Source organism: Hemibagrus wyckioides, linkage group LG03, assembly GCF_019097595.1.
Source record: "Hemibagrus wyckioides isolate EC202008001 linkage group LG03, SWU_Hwy_1.0, whole genome shotgun sequence".
NCBI classification, from domain to species: domain Eukaryota; kingdom Metazoa; phylum Chordata; class Actinopteri; order Siluriformes; family Bagridae; genus Hemibagrus; species Hemibagrus wyckioides.
Window position 1 is genome coordinate 11,454,060 of NC_080712.1, and position 17,773 is coordinate 11,471,832.

At 38.8% G+C, this 17,773-nt stretch overlaps 2 protein-coding genes across 2 annotated transcripts in view; one reads left to right on the forward strand and one right to left on the reverse strand.

The window, feature by feature from the left end:
* Positions 1–549: 549 nt before the first annotated feature.
* On the reverse strand, positions 550–6,100 carry il22ra2 (interleukin 22 receptor, alpha 2). The gene is made up of 5 exons (XM_058386046.1): positions 6,017–6,100; positions 5,798–5,930; positions 4,915–5,093; positions 2,672–2,841; positions 550–1,059 (listed from the first exon to the last, which is right to left on the reverse strand). The coding sequence occupies exons 1-5, from the start codon at positions 6,075–6,077 to the stop codon at positions 913–915; spliced, it is 690 nt and encodes a 229-aa protein (XP_058242029.1). The 5' UTR covers positions 6,078–6,100; the 3' UTR covers positions 550–912.
* Positions 6,101–15,598: 9,498 nt separating this feature from the next.
* The window catches only part of prim2 (DNA primase subunit 2), a 70,332-nt gene continuing 68,157 nt past the window's right edge, over positions 15,599–17,773 (forward strand). Inside the window, exon 1 of the mRNA XM_058378670.1 lies at positions 15,599–15,655. The gene's annotated coding sequence lies outside the window, so the exon portion shown is untranslated. The remainder of the gene's footprint in view (positions 15,656–17,773) is intronic.

The following is a 17,773-nucleotide window of genomic DNA, read 5'->3' on the forward strand; positions in this document are numbered from 1 at the left end:
ATGCCTATAATGAACTCAGAAACTCCACTGACCCAATAGTTCCCCATAAGCCCTTGATTGCTGTTGTTGAAAGGACTTTATTTAGTTACTGTCCAGTGTCACCCAAATGAGGATGAGGTTCCCTTCTGAGCCTGGTTTCTCTCAAGGTTTCTTCCTCATATCATTTCAGGGAGTTTTTCCTTGCCACCGTCGCCATGGGCTTGCTCATTAGGGATATAATACGGATTTAATCATTTAATTGAATAATTGTTTTTCTCCTTTTTCTGTTTCTCTACTTTTGTAAAGCTGCTTTGAGACAATGTCCACTGTAAAAGGTGCTATACACATGAATTGAATTGAATTCTGCTAGGTTGGAATAAAATCCTGCACCCACACCGGCCCTTTGTGGATAAGATTTGGAACCCCTGACCTAGAGGCAAAAACGTGAACTTCAACACAATTAAACCAAGAACCGTGCAGCATTACACTCTGCTTACACTCTGCTCTAAATAAGTAAAGATGACTGACAGACGTATTGCAATATATTTATTTGTCATATATTAATCATTTTACATATATTAAATCTTTCTAGACATTTCTGGTTGGTGTTCTAGAGCTTGGTGATGATGAAAACATTTCTGCTCTAAAAATCACAACAAAGCATGTCCTGGATCAAAAACTAAATACAGTCAGAACTGTTTTTCTGTCAGATCTGAACAGCTCCCAGCAGGACCTTATGCCAAATGAGCAATTCCTGGATATCAGGTGATGATGTTTTGGTGTGTAGCGTGCAGGTTGTTCCCTCCCCTAACCCGCTATTGCTCCCTGTGGACTGTGTGGACAAACATAAAGGCAGGACTGTGTGATGGACAGCGATGGTTGTCTCAAATGTCTCCGCTGCTGTCGAGATCCAGTGTAGCAGGTTGTAACACTTTACAGGGTGCTGATGCAGGACTCAGGACTCCTCGGGCTTGTAAGCCCCGAGAGGGGCATGACAGTCACGGCTTGAATACAGTACGTGGTTCGAGGGCTTAAATGCTCGATCAGGAGTTTCCTCGGGCAGCTTTTGGTTTCGTGGATCTGCAGGTCAAATTTGGTGCAAATAGAGAATGGTTAGAGGAAATATACAGTATATAACACATTAAATTTGCATTTATGGCATTTGGTAGACACCTTTATCCAGAGCGACTTACATATATCTCGTTTATACAACAGAGCAGTTTAGGGGCCTGGTCAAGGGCCCAGCAGTGGCTCACAAATTATCCGATCAGTAGTCCAGTGTCTTACTATAAGCTATATATAGACACTTGACCATCTTGGTCACTAAAGAAAAGGCCAAGTAGGGGAAAGTTCCATATACCATATGTAATAATAACAGCCAATACAGTTACAAGTTTGTTGATACTGACTGAAAGCACCAGCATTTAAAATCCCAAAAGGACCATAGAGTGTCTGTTAATGCACTTTAATCAAATATGGAAGAAATAAAACATGCCATTGTTGGAAAATAATCAGTACTGCAGTGGAGTGCTGCCCTGACACATAGCAGAAAGGTTTTATTCCTCTTATACCACAGCAATTTGTCAACAAGTGCCATTTTCTTTTTCTTTTTTTATTTCTTAAATGAACATGTATTTTTAACTATTAAATATTTTTGTTTTAATGTTGTGGAAGATCACAAAACAACACGTAGCATAAGCTTGCCATCTTAAAGCCCTCCATCCTGAAGACTACTGCAGTGGAAAATGTTAAATAAACATCCCTTTCTCGAAAACTTCATCATATCAGCTATGTATGGTGTTCAGTTTATGTTAAATAACGCATCTGTAGCTATTTTATCCTGGTTATAGTCCCAGTGAACTCAATTATTCATTTGTTTTTATTTTAGGAAAGTAAAGCATTAAATGTCATTAGAAAATATTGCAGGTACAAACAAAGAATAATAAAGGGGTGTGTGTGTGTGTGTGTGTGTGTGTGTGTGTGTGCGTGCAGCTGTAACCCAGAAACCACTAGAAACGTACTTGTAAGTGATCTGAAAGCTGGGAAGAGAAGTTGCAGCTCTGCTGTTAAATGTTATTGTATGAAGTGGGCAGAAGTAAAGTTCTTCTCTAGACTACCTTCTCTTGTACATGGTCATAAAACCAGCCATTTGGAGTCCATCCACCTATCCGTTTTTTCTACAGTAGGGATGTCCAATCTTATCCACAAAGGGCCGGTGTGTGGGTGTGGGTTTTCATTCCAACCCGAAGCAGAAGCCGCACCTGAGTCTACTGAAAGCCAAGATCAGTTGGAATCAGGTCTGCTTGATTGGAAAGAAATCCTGCACCCACACCGACCCTTTGTGGATAAGATTGGACATCTCTGCTCTACTGCTTATTCTACACTGGGTCATGAGGAACCTGGAGTCTATACAAAGTCTATGGCAAGGGGACACCCTGGATCCATCACAGGGCACAAACCGTCACACACCCATTTACACACAATGGACAATTCAGAGATGCCACTTAGACTATAATGCATGTCGATGGACTGGGCGAGGAAACCCCAAATATGCAAACAGGATGCTGTCGGGAATGCTGTCAGGAGGATGTCGGGAACCCCCACGAACATGCTTAGCACTAGGTCACCGTTTTAAATATGTATTGAATATACTGTATATGCAAATATATGCAAAACTGTATATTTCCTGTACCTGCTCCACCCCGTCGTAAATGAGGTAAATCCTAAAGATCAGGTTCAGCAGTTTTGTAACCGAGACCTTGCTGTTCCTCTGTCCTTGTACAGGAGTCCGTGGAGGTTTGATCCAGACCACAATGCCTTGCTCTGTCACATTCAGCTTGAGTTTTGGCGGGCTGAAAGTGGCTTCGATACAAAAGGAATCAGTTCAGTCAAAGGTAACACATTTTCATTTTATTAATATTACACACATATTAATAAATAAATAAATCGCTAGTAATTAACACAGTTAATGTTTTTATTTTCCTTTTTTTTTTAAATATTTGTATATTTATGCTCGTAGTTTCAATAGCTTTTTAATTTCTTTATACAATGCTCTAAACCACAGTACTTGGCATCAGTGTATTAAAATACAATCTAATTAATATAAAATAAATAATAATAATAAATAACAATAAATAAGCCGTCAGCTTTTTTTCCCCCATGACCTGTTTATAACAGACATGATACTCGCATCAGTGAAATATGGAAAAAATATTTTTTTCATGAAGATTTATTTAGATACTTATCAAAATTCACACTGGAAAAAAAATGATACCTTAGTAAGTGTAAGTAAAGTATCTTTAATAGAGTAAGAATTACCCAGAATTTCCTCATAAAAAATTGTTCTTTTCTTATTTGAAGCATTTATTTCTAGAAAGATGCCAGTATCTGCCAATACAGTAAGAACCTATAGAGCCTATAAATTAGTTAAAATGTCCAGAAGTACTTTTGATAATCATACATGCAGCTTATTCTAATATTTTAATAGGAAATGCTAGTTGGTCAATGTTCAGGTCATTTCCATTTGTTTCATTTAAACTATTAAATACTTCAGCCTTTATACACAGACTGGTGTAAATCAAACTCAGATAGATAGATAGATAGATAGATAGATAGATAGATAGATAGATAGATAGATAGACAGACAGCCAGATAGACAGATAGATAGATAGATAGATAGACAGACAGACAGACAGACAGACAGATAGATAGATAGATAGATAGATAGATAGATAGATAGATAGATAGACAGATAGACAGATAGATAGATAGATAGATAGATAGATAGATAGATAGATAGATAGACGGACAGCCAGATAGACAGATAGATAGATAGATAGATAGATAGATAGATAGATAGATAGATAGATAGATAGATAGACAGACAGACAGACAGACAGACAGACAGACAGATAGATAGATAGACAGACAGACAGACAGACAGAGACAGACAGACAGATAGACAGACAGACAGACAGACAGACAGACAGACAGACAGATAGATAGATAGATAGATAGATAGATAGATAGACAGCCAGATAGACAGATAGACAGATAGACAGACAGACAGATAGATAGATAGATAGATAGATAGATAGATAGATAGATAGATAGATAGATAGACGGATAGACGGACAGACGGACAGATAGATAGATAGATAGATAGATAGATAGATAGATAGATAGATAGATAGATAGATAGATAGATGGATGGATGGATGGATGGATGGATGGACGGACGGACGGACGGACGGACGGACGGACGGACGGACAGACAGACAGACAGACAGACAGACAGACAGACAGACAGACAGACAGATAGATAGATAGATAGATAGATAGATAGATAGATAGATAGATAGATAGATAGATAGATAGATAGATAGATAGATAACCCCCAACCCCACCCCACCACACCCAGTGTAGTGCACATACAAAACAGTAGCACAGTGTATGAAACAGTTAATGTGGCAAAAAAGGAGAACAAATATATCCAAAAGTATCTACATTCCCCTTTAACAAAGTGTATTATTCTTCAAATGGAATCTTCTGACACTACAAGTGAACAGATGGAGATTTATCCTCAGTCCAGTTAAGTAAACTACATCTTCAGCTAACTTCTGTGCAAGATTTATGTCACCCTGTGTGATGTATCAAGTCTTATATAGTGTGTTCAAATATGGTTACTAAATTCCTTTGGATGTTACTCCAGAATTGTGAGATACAGACAAAACCAAAACATTTGACTATATGCACCAGCACTACTTTGGCATTATGGGCAGACTGACGGCCTACTTGTATTTTATGCTAGTTTCTATCCAAATCCACTATTCAACAAACCCACTTTAAACTGTACCTGATGCAAGATCCATGCAGGATTGGAGACACATAATGCAGAGATTAAAAAAAACAGCAACAAAAAGTTTTTCCACTCACTGTCCCACTGAGGGTGAAACCTGGCGCTGATGACCCATGGTGAGAGACCTTCAGAGGATCGAGCCTGAACTCTTGCGTAGTACCACTGGCGCGGGTCAGACGTCTCCTGGCTCAGGTCACAATGCAGTTTATGGATAGCCTGGCACGGCTCACACACACTCCACTGCTTGTCTCCGTACCTGCAACCATGATCAATAACTTCAATTCAGAGTGACAGTAAAGCATTGTGTATGAATTTATCAGATCGGTTATGAGCAGGTTTAACCACATGCAACAAATAAATCTGAATCTAAATCTAGATTTTTACCACCACTCATTTAATCAGTTTAATTCAATTTTATTTGTATAGCTATAGGAAAATTAAGAATAAAAATTATTGAAAAGAGGTGAATGGAAATGTATTCATCTATTATGAACAATAGTATAAATCTGAACAATAGTTAAATATTTACTATTTTTATATTATATTATTTTTAATTATATAATTCATAGTTATTTATAGTTATTTAATTCCAGTCATGTGTGATATCTTAAATACTGTAAATATGGTTTAATACTATTTTTTTTTTTACTTTATTTATTTATTTATTTATTTAAATAGTGTCTGTTATTGTTACAGAAAAAAACCCTGTGAAAACTAAGAATTCCATTAATAAAAAAGAAAGCTATATTAAGATTATACGAACGCTATATAAAGAGTTTTTTGAACCCTGAATAAAAAAAACTGTTATAATGTACAAAGTATTAAGATGTCTCTCATTAAGAGCACAGCTGAAAACTTTTATATATTAAAAAAAATCCTGAAAAAACCCCGGAATAAATATCCTTGACCCTGCTATAAGAAGTTAAACATTTAAAAAATAATGTTACAATAAAAGCTTACACTTTATACTGCACAAAATACTGCAGGTCTCCCGGTGCCTTGGAATGGTGTTTCCAGTGTAGGACATTTCTGAAGTTCACTGACTGGAATTCCACCTGGAGGGGTGCCGTGTCGTCCTGAAGCTGAACATCGCCTTAAAGACACAATAAAAATCAAGGTTAAAGTCTGATAAAGCAGAGTTTACAGAGCTACACAGCTGCAGAGGCTCTAGTGACTTACTCTCTGCGCCACAGAGGACGGCTATGTTGCACAAAAGCAGTAGTGTGCTCAGGATGCACATGTTTCCATCTGAAAAGAGTTCAACTCTTCTACGCGCTCATAAATAGGGATTGAGGAAGTGAGTGGCAGTTCTATGAAGGTAAAGGTGGGGCCATAGATCATGAACTTGTTTGTTTAGCACATTGCATCAGATTGAGATCAGAGAAATTTGGAGGCCGACATCTTTGTCATGTTTCTCAAATCAAATTTCTGAACACAAGCTCAGCATGGGCATTTGTGATGCTCTGACATCTTTCAGACATCAGCCAACATTTATTTTTTCAGCCGCTTGTGGGATCACACCAGAAGGGCTTCTCTCAACTCCCTACAAGCATCAATAAGACTTTGTGCAGCAATGATGCCAGTGTCACTTCACCAGATCTCCTTCCTTGGACCACTTTTCACTTTGGTGAAAAGTGTTTGGAGCATCTCCAGAACAGAAGCATAAGACCTGCTTCTGTTCTGGAGATGCTCTAATGCCCGGTCTTCTGCACATCACAATTTAGCCCTAGTCATAGACACTCAGATTCTCAATCTCTATTTTTCTTTCTTCCAACACCTCATCTTCATAAAATGACTAATAACTTGTCAGTGGATATATGTGTATGGCATATCTTAAAGTCATTTAAAGTTATTAAAAATGATTTTTGAACGCTGTATTTGAGAAATATATCTTGCTAACTACTGGCTCTCTCATCCTTATTATACTCTAAATATGTGCTTTATTAAAGAAAATGCGTTCAGATATGTGTAGATGTCTTAAGCCTACAAATTAAAGCATCATAAACAATGCTAATATTTAGTGTAAAATATAAACATGTGGACTGGCTGAAGCGTCTAGTGATGAATTTTTATCAATGACATTTGAGTCACAATATTAAACATTTTCATTATTTAATATATATATATATATATATATATATATATATATAGCATGTAAATCTCCATTTATAACACACTTCCTAGTATCACAAAAAAAACAACTTTCCTTCACTTTCATATTTGGTGATATGGGTTAAAATGTACACAGGTAAGATAATGGGAAATTCCTAAACAATTGGTGTCTCCTGCCTGGGGCGTTTTATTTTATTGGTTCCTCTTCCACATGATCTTTCTTTACTGCAGTTTCAATGCATCATAATAATCACAATGTAAACCACTTATAGTGGAGAACCGCATTTCCTCACGCAAATCAGTATGACTGACGCTCGCTATTGTAATACAGGTGACCTTTTCTTTTGTTCTTTTTTTGGTATTTGACCTTTTCAAATGATTTCCTGGTTACTTACGGGTTGCTAGTGTCATTAAGTAAATATTACAATACACCTCTGCACCTCTGATTGTATTTTTCGGAATTCATCGAGCCTTCGTCGGCTGTCAGATGGGAAATCAAATAAAAATTAAAAAAAAAAAAATCTAAATCTCCAGGGTGGGTTTTCAATTAATTATCTAATAGACAAAATAAAAGACAAAATAAATCTAAACGCTTTGGAAAAAATGATTGTAGTAATATATTACTAAATACAAAGATCAGACAAAACATTATGACCACCTACTTAATATTGTGTTGGTCCCCCTTTTGCTGCCAAAACAGCCCTGACCCATCGAGGCATGGACTCCATTAGATCCCTGAAGGTGTGCTGTGGTTTCTCGCACCAAGATGTTAGCAGCAGATCCTTTAAGTCCTGTAAGTTGAGACGTGGGGCCTCCATGGTTTGTTCAGCACATCCCACAGATGCTTGATTGGATTGAGATCTGGGGAATTTGGAGGCCAAGTCAACACCTCAAACTTCATCAAACCGTTCTTGAATCATTGCCATCAGGGAATACCATTTCCATGAGAAGGTGTACATGGTCTGCAACAATGCTTAGGGACGTGATACGTGTCATAGTAACATCCACATGGATGGCAGGACCCAAGGTTTCCCAGCAGAACATGCATGACATTGCCTTTGCTTGCTTGCCTTCTACCCATACTGCATCCTGGTGCACAGAGTTCCTGACTGGTCTGTGGCTATGAAGCCCATACACAACAAACTGTGATGCACTGTGTTTTCTGACACCTTTCTATCAGAACCAGCATTAATTTCTTCAGCAACAGTAGCTGGTCTGTTGGATCGGATCACACGGGCCAGCCTTCACTCCCCATGTGCAACAATGAGCCTTGGCCGCCCATGACCCTGTTGCCGGTTCACCACTGTTCCTTCCTTGGACCACTTTTGATAGATACTGACCACTGCAGACCGGGAACACCTCACAAGAGCTGCAGTTTTGGAGATGCTCTGATCCAGTTGTCTAGCCATCACAATTTGGCCCTTTTGGCCCAAACTCGCTCAAATCCTTATGCTTGTCCATTTTTCCTGCTTCTAACACAACAACTTGGATAAAATGTTCACTTGCTGCCTAATATATCCCACCCACTAACAGGAGCCATGATGAGGAGATAATCAGTGTTATTCACTTCACCTGTCACTGCTCATAATGTTATGCCTGATCGATGTATATTAGATTGTATCGTTATGCTAATACAAGGTTCAAGGTTTTTTATTTGTCACATAACTACATATTATAAACATGTGATATAACACAGTGAAATGGTTTTCCGTAGTTACTTGTCCCACGGTGCAATGATGAACAATAGAAGAAAAGATAAAATGATATACATAGAATATAATAAACATATAGTAAATTATAGCAGTCTATGGAGAATATGATGAGGTTAAATAGAATATTTGTGTACAGTGTGCAAAACAATTGTTCCTATAGTGCACACGGTATTGTGTGTGTGTATCTGTATGAGAGAGGGTACATGCAGATGCATTAGTTTAATATATAATAATATGCATTATATAATAATATTATAATATTCACATCAAACACCAAAATGGGGGGGAAATTGTGATTCAATGACATTATTTTTTTTTTTTACTTATACATTAGAGCACAGTGAAATTCTTCTATTTACATCTCTCAGCTTAGAAAGGGATCAGAGCACAGGGTCAGCCATGATATAGTAGCCCTGGACAACAGTTTCAGATATGTGCTGGGGCTTAAATCTTAACTGTCTGAGCTACAATCCAGAGCCTAACCACTTGAGCTATCACTGCCCGCAGCACCATGACGGCACAAACGTCTACTCTATTTGAATATTTTTTCACACACATCATTTACTAGATTTTATGCAAAATGTACAAGAAGTATCCAGTAAGCACCACCTGTGTAGGTGGAAACACCCTTCTGATAAAAGAGGTCAGAGCAGACTGACCAGACTGTTTTGAGCAGACAGGAAGTCTACAGTAACACAAATAGTCACCTGTAACCTACATAGTAACCTAGTAAACAGAAACGGATCTCCCATCAGAATACCCATCATGTCAAACTTGAGACAAATGTGCTGCAAGAGAAGAACACCATATCAGATTCCACTCGTGTCAACCAAGAACAGGAATCTGAGGCTAGAGTGGACACAGATTCACCCAAACTGGACAGATAAATAACCAAACAAACTGTCTGGTCTTTTTCCAGTCTGTCCAGGTTCCGTGTTGAGCGAGAAAACCATAATAAAATTCTACATTTGCTGTATATCACAATCAGAAAGATCATTTTAAGTGAGTCACATGTAATATATTAACATACTTGTGATAACATGTGAAGTGTCTTGATCTTTCAGGTGGACCAGTAATGTCATACAAAGGTGATTAAGTTAAGTTGTCTTTATTTCTCACATATACATTACTGCACAGTGAAATTCTTTCTTCACACATCCCATCCTTGGGGGTTGGGGTCAGACATGATGCAGCTCCCTTGGAACAGGGTGGGTTGGGGGCTTTACTTAACAGTGGCAGCTTAGCAGTGTTGGGGCTTGAACCCTGATCTTCCAGTCAACAGCCCAGAGTCTTAACCACTTGAGCCACCATCTACCGATGAGTTTTGGGTAAAAAAGATAATAGAGAAAATAATCCAGCTTCATTATGCTTTATCAATTTTGCATTGATTATAAAATACTGTTACTAACCTATAAAGCACTAAATGGTCTCGCACAGCAGTACTTGAGCGATCTTTTAGTCTTTTATGATGTGCCACGCCTACTCCGATCAAAGGGTGCTGGTTACTTGGTAGTACCTCAAGTAGCAAAGGCTACAGCAGGGGGCAGAGTGTTCTCTTTCAAAGCCCCAAAGTTATGGAACAGCCTTCCAATTAGTGTTCGGGATTCAGACACAGTCTCAATGTTTAAGTCTAGGCTGAAGACACATTTGTTTAGTCAAGCTTTTAATATATAGTTCTTAGGTAAAGGAGCAGATCTGGAAGGTTCATGGGCATAGAGTGTTTGGTGTACTGGGATGTTTGGATGCTGTCATCTTACCACCCTCGCAAGTCGCTCAGGTTTGCTGACTGTGAAGTGGTTGGACGCCTTATGTCCCGGGAAGCCTTCATGTCTGTGACCTTCTGGCTCTCCCTTTTAGTTATGCTGTCATAGCTAGTCTTGCCGGAGTCCCTGCCTGCACTTTACACATAATCTACATTGTCTTAAACATCACATGATCAGAATCATGCTTAATATCTCTGTCTTTGTCTGCCGAGCTATACACACCACTCCTGAGCTCCCACTGTTTGCCAGTTCCATCGTGACCACTGCCCTACCCCTGATCGGAGTCTCGTCGCTTGTTGGTGCCCACTGATGATGTGGATGGATCTGTGTGGACCAGGAGACAGCCATGGACAGAGCCACTTGGGGACTTTCATACAGTCACAGATCTGCCATTACATCTGTCAGCTTGTGACAGCAAAGAATTAGTGTCTATAATGACCTTAGAAACTACACTGACCTAATGGTTCCTCATGGGCCATTGATTTCTGTTGTAGAAAGGACATTAATCAGTTACAGTTACATTATTTACTGTTTAGTGTCACCCAAATGAGGATGGGTTCCCTTCTGAGTCTGGTTCCTCTCAAGGTTTCTTCCTTATTCCATCCCAGGGAGTTTTTCCTTGCCACCATCACCACAGGCTTGCTCATTAGGGATAAAATAGTTTAATTATTAAATTTAATGTTTTACTCTTATTTCTAGTTATTTTTATTTATTTATTTATTTATTTATTTATTTATTTATTTATTTATTTTATTTATTTTATTTTTATTTATTTTTCCCCTCCCCTTTCTCTGTTTTTCTTTTTTTGTAAAGCTGCTTTGAGACAATGTTCATTGTAAAAGGCGCTATACAAAATAAATTGAATTGAATTGAATTGAATTGAATTATGTCAAACGACCCAACCCACCCCCAATATCCAATATTATCTAATCTAACATTATTATAATAATATCTGCCCTTTGGACATTTGTTAACAGAATTAACCTGAATAGAGGAGGCAGCCTGTATTTTTTTGTCAAATCTACATTACAGCACAGTGAAATTCTCTTTTTCCTCCTCAGCTTAGCTCCTTAGCTTAGGAGGTTGGGGTCAGAGAACAGGGTCAGCCATAACACAGCACCCCTGAAGAGCAGAGCGTTAAGAGCCTTCCTTAAGGATCCAACATTGGCAGCTTGGTGGTGCTGGGGCTTCCAATCAGCAACCCAGAGCTTAAACCATTTGAGCCACCACTGCCCCGCCTATATAGCCATCACCAGTTAACACTTTTAACAGCTAGACATGCCCTGCCTATATTCTGTCTTATACATAATGTTCAGATCAGTAAAACAGGGAATATAGAAATCATTTTTATTTAACATTACTGAAACAGTGAACATGAAAATCACATCCCCTTATTCAGAGACAGTGTAGACATGCCTCACATCCCTCACATGGTGTCAGTAAGGAGATTGCTTCTAAGGCTCTGTAACCCCTTTGTTTCCCCTGCTTTTATTGTCCTCCCAACAGCTGCCCTCACCTCCACCCCACCCAACTGTGTCCATTTCTCCTTCCTTTTTACAGTCCTCCCTAGTGACAGCTAGTGTTACTGGAGAACTGTGTGACATTTTTTTAATATTTAAAACATCAACAATAAAAAAATGCCCTTTTTTGACCATGACATATCTCATCCTGCATCCAAGCCACGTGCAATAAACACAGTATAATTTACAGACATTAGAAACCGAAAGTTATCTCGGACCTGCTGCATTCCTTCCTCCACGTGAAAGTGGAAAAAGGTGTGTGATTATCAGATGCCATTTAATTGTTTGGAGAAACGTACACTTCCCTTCCTCCTCATAAAGCATGCCCTAAATTTACAAATGTAAGGTCATGAAGTTTACCAACACGTGAAGAAGATGAGATTATATTAACAAAGAAGGAAATTTTAATAAAGAATATTGTGCTAATTTAACTTAGCAAGTGTTTTTTGCGTCCTGGATAATTTTATGAAGGATATATCAGATTTCAAGCAGCAAAGTTAATACAAATAATTTAATACATGGAATGAGAAGCACGCACTTACTTGTTAGTTTGCATTTTTATAAAAAGAACATTTGTTTGCTAATTCTCAAGTCCCAGTAACCACCATAATTTACATGTAGATTAAAGTTTGTTTTGATTTCATCTTTCATTCTTGAAGTTCTTGTCCAGTTCTTGTGCAAAACTATCCATGAATTTAACACACTTTTAACACATTTATTAAAGTCAGGGTTGCGGTGAATTCAGAACTTGATGGGAATGCTAGGTGCAAGGTGGGAATACACACTCACACACACACAAACACACACACACACTCACACACACACACTTCACATTTAGGGGCTAATTTAGAGTAGCAACTCATCAACATGCCTACTGACTACTGACATGCTTTCAGGATGTAGGAGGAAACCAATTCACCCAGAGGATAAAAAATGCTGGTATTTGAACGATTCGCTTGTTAGGTCAGTTTGTTGGGCAGGTTAGGGGGTTGACATGACTCGAGTCAGGCTGCTAACTGGAAACCGAGCATACCATACCAGCATGTAACTCATGCCACGTCAACTTCTGTTCCTGAAATTTTTCACTGCATCTGTTCAGACAGTGCTTCAGGATGGAAGAGTTCCTGCTCTCTATTTAACATAACAGTTACAATCATCAAGAGAAAGAGGAAAAAAAGATAGGCTGGTATGGGAATGACTGTGTACAGCTGTAACAGGAACTAGTTTTTCCGAATTCACAATAATAAACTGAATGAAAAAATGAAGTGTCTTTTGATAAGAAATAAAAAAAACCTTGTTACTGGAACTTGCCAGTGAGACAAATCAAACCACCCTGGTTTTGATGAATTTTCTTAGTACATAATGTTTTATTCTTTCCTTAAAACCCTTTTCATTCTGGTTATATGAAAAAAAATAAATATTACATATTTGATCATTATTGGTTTCTGGGATCATACCAGATGCTGACATTATGAACTGTTGTGGGTGACTTCAAGAAAGGCAGCATGGGCTTAGGAAAACAATTCAAGCTATTAGTGATGTGTCGTTCGGGAAGGAGTCGACTTTTTGGGTCAGCTTTTGCATGTCTGTGAAGAGCAATAATACTGATCAGTGTTTAGTGAGTCACTTGGAACAGCATGAGGATTTTGGTTGAAGTAAGAGAGACGTATATTTGACTCTTTATGTGTATATGACTTTTTATGACTGAGCCAATATGAGGACCTGGCTTGTTATAATGATGTACACCGATCAGGCATAACATTATAAGCAGTGACAGGTGAAGTTAATAACACTGATGATCTCCTCATCATGGCACCTGTCAGGGGGTGGGATATAGTAGGCAGCAAGTGAACATTTTGTCCTCAAAGTTGATGTGTTAGAAGCAGGAAAAATGGACAAGTGTAAGGATTTGAGCGAGTTTGACGAAGGGCTAAATTATGATGGCTAGTCGACTGGATCAGAGCATCTGATGTGACCACTGCAGACCGGGGTGTTCCCAGTCTGCAGTGGTCAGTATCTATCAAAAGTGGTCCAAGGAAGGAACAGTGGTGAACTGGTGACAGGGTCATGGGTGGCAACAGCTCACTGATGTAAGTGGGGAGCAAAGACTGACCCGTGTGATCCGATCCAACAGGCGAGCTACTGTTGCTCAAATTGCTGAAGGAGTTAATGCTGGTTCTGATAGAAAGGTGTCAGAATACACAGTGCATGACGGGTCAGGGCTGATTTAGCAGCAAAAGGGGGACCAACAAAATATTAGGCAGGTGGTCATAATGTTATGCCTAATCGGTGTACACTATCCAACTTAAATGAACTTAATTTTTTGAGTTAACAGCCTCCACTCTTCTGGAGAGGCTTTCTACAAGATGTTCATGTCTGCTGACCTTCCAATTCATGCCAAAATTGCTCAGCAGGGTTTAGGTCAGGGCCACTTCAGTTCATCCAAATCCTGTCTTTGTGGACAGGCACAATGGACCTTCCTCAAACTGTTGCCGCAAAATTGGAGGCATTCAATTGTTTAAAACGACTTTGTATTCTGAAGAATTAGCATAACCCTTCAATGGAATTAATGAGTCTAGCCAAACCTTTGAAAAACAGTCCCAGACATTTATCCCCATTATCCCTCTGCCACCAAACTGTACTCTTGGCACAATGCATTCTGGTAGGTAGTGTTCTCCAGGCATCTGCCAAACCCAGATGGTGAAGCGTGATTAATCACTCTAGAGAGCACAGTTCCACCAGTCAGGAGTCCAGTGGTAGTGGTACTTCCCACCACTCTATCCAATGATTGACATGCTCATCTTAGGCAGATCTTAGGATGCTGTGCAGCTACACGGCCATGGAAAATCAACACAAGTTCCTGATGTGCATTTCTTGTTACAGTTTGGAAATTTGTAGTGAACAATGCAACAAAGAATAAGTGATTTTTATATACTATGCACTTCAGTGATAACAGGCCTACTCTGTGATCTGGCATGGCCTACTGCATCAAGCTTGAGCTGTTTTTGCTTCGATTTCACAATAGTAGCACTTAAACTGATTGGGGTAGATCTGGCAGGGCAGAATTTTCATGATGATGGTATTCAGTGGCACGTTTGATGTTACTTAGGTCTCTGCTACCAGTGTTTGTCTATGGAGATAGACAGTTAGCAGTGGGTGTGGCTGACACTCTGAACTCAGTAATTGGTACGGGTGTCCACATACTTTTGGCCATGCATATCACGATAAATAAGAAGGAGTAAATAAAATCTACTGAAATGAATGAAACTTAAGTCCAGGTAGCAGCATTCACTTCACTAATACGCCACACTACATACACTGCAGGGCCAAAAGTATGTGGACACCCCTACTAATTGAGTACGCAAAAATGGAGCACCTTGCTGGTTTGACATTTATTTATACAGATTTAATGATATACAGAGTGACAATAAGTCTTTTGGGATCCAAAACAGTCTGCTGTGAGCTAATAAAAAGAGTAAAAACAATATAATCTCAAACTGCAGAGAGATCTCTGAGCGCGTGATGGCGCTGTGATTCCTTCTACACCGCGTGATGCGCCATAGAAAAAAACACGTGACGCGCCATGAGTCCACGTGACAATACCTGGCTCCGATTGGCTCGTTTTTTCGGTGTGACGTCAGTTCTCCGCGCTTCATTCGGATTATCTTGTTGGCGGGAGTTTGACGTCCGGAAGTAGGAGACCGCACTGGGGTAAGTTGTTTTGTTTAAATTGTATTTATCCACTTTTACCATTCCTAAATAAAAGACGTTATGCGTTTGTTATTTTCTTGCGAACAACTTGCTAGAAAAAATATTTCAGCAAAAACAGCCGTTGAGTTATTACTTTATTCCTATAGCTAGCAACATTAGCTCATAGAGTACGCTGCTGCTTTAGCGCGCGAGCTGTTTCCCCTTAACGGTAAACAAGTGTTTATTGTTGTGACGTAACTAAAGTAAAATTTTAATCTACGTTCATGAGCTAAGTCACGTTTTTAACTTCTCCATCACAAAATCTCTTCTTTATACCCTTCATGAACTCTTCACTCACTGAAGCTGAACCTTTTCCTCTGTATTAAAGCAGGTCTCTACAGCAAAGAGTCTTTTTAAAACAAACAAACCCTTTCATTCATTCATTCATTCATTCATTCATTCATTCATTCATTCATTCATTCATTCATAAACAAACAAACAAAAAACCCCAACAAACCCTGTCATTCATTCATTCATTCATTCATTCATTCATTCATTCATAAACAAACAAACAAACAAAAAACCCCAACAAACCCTGTCATTCATTCATTCATTCATTCATTCATTCATTCATTCATTCATAAACAAACAAACAAACAAAAAACCCCAACAAACCCTGTCATTCATTCATTCATTCATTCATTCATTCATTAACAAACAAAAAACCCCAACAAACCCTGTCATTCATTTATTCATTCATAAACAAACAAACAAAAAACCCCAACAAACCCTGTCATTCATTCATTCATTCATTCATAAACAAACAAACAAACAAAAAACCCCAACAAACCGTCATTCATTCATTCATAAACAAACAAACCCATTCATTCATAAACAAACAAACAAACAAAAAACCCCAACAAACCCTGTCATTCATTCATTCATTTATTCATTCATAAACAAACAAACAAAAAACCCCAACAAACCCTGTCATTCATTCATTCATTCATAAACAAACAAACAAAAAACTGTAACAAAGCATGTCATTCATCTTTAGGCAGATGATTACTTGCAGTATTTTTATGAACTGGATTTTTTATTTTTTATTTTTATTAAAGTGAAAAAGTGCTTTGTAAGTTCAGAACTCAGTAGCAAACCAAAAACAACATCGTCAAATTCGGTACTTGACCGAAGACGACATGAATTCAGTAGACCAGAAACAAACCAAACAACAAATATGGATACACAACACAAGGTTTGGATACATGACAAAACCTGAAACACGACACCAAGTTTTAGACACACAACAACTAAACAATAAAAATAAATAAAACCCCACCAAATTTAGATACACAAAAAACAACAGCAGCAAGTTCAGTTATTTTCTATGATGTTCTTCTAATTATGGCGTGAATGTTACACTAAAAATTCTGAGATTTTTGAAACAAGTTTTCATGAATTTTTCCTCCATGGATCGGACTTGTTTGTTCAGCACATCCCACAGATTTTTGATTGGATTGAGATCTGGAGAATTTGGAGGTCAGGTCAACACCTCAAACTGGTTGTTGTGCTCATCAAACCATTCTTTTCACTTTGTGGCACAACACATTATCCTGCTGAAAGAGGCCACAGCCATCAGGGAATACATGCAGTGTACATGGTCTGCTTAAGTAGGTGGTATGTGTCAATGTAACATCCACATGGATGGCTGGACCCAAGGTTTCCCAGCAGAACATTGCCCAAAGCATGACACTGCCTCTGTCAGCTTGCCTTCTTCCCATAGTGCATCCTGGTGCCATGTGTTCCCCAGGTAAGAGATGCACATCTCCTGGCCATCCATGTGATGTAAAAGAAAACGTGATTCATCGGACCAGGCCACCTTCTTCCATTACTCCGTGGTCCAGTTCTGATACTCATGTGCCCATTGTTGGCGCTTTCGGCGATGCACAGGGGTCAGCATTGGCACCCTGACTGGTCTCCGGCTATGCAGCCCTATTTGCAACAAACTGTGATGTACTGTGTATTTTGACACCTTTCTGTCAGAACCAGCATTAACTTCTTCAGCAATCTGAGCAACAGTAGCTCGTCTGTTGGATCGGATCACACTGCTCAGCCACGTGCATCACTGAGCCTTAACCA

Bases quoted from the DNA above. Each gene is read 5' to 3' on its own strand.
- il22ra2 (XM_058386046.1), bottom strand. From the start codon at position 6,077: ATGTGCATCCTGAGCACACTACTGCTTTTGTGCAACATAGCCGTCCTC. The intron at 5,931-6,016 runs GTAAGTCACTAG...TGTGTCTTTAAG, and splicing joins CGTCCTCTGTGGCGCAGAGA to GCGATGTTCAGCTTCAGGAC. The intron at 5,094-5,797 runs GTAAGCTTTTAT...TCATGGTTGCAG, and splicing joins TATTTTGTGCAGTATAAAGT to GTACGGAGACAAGCAGTGGA.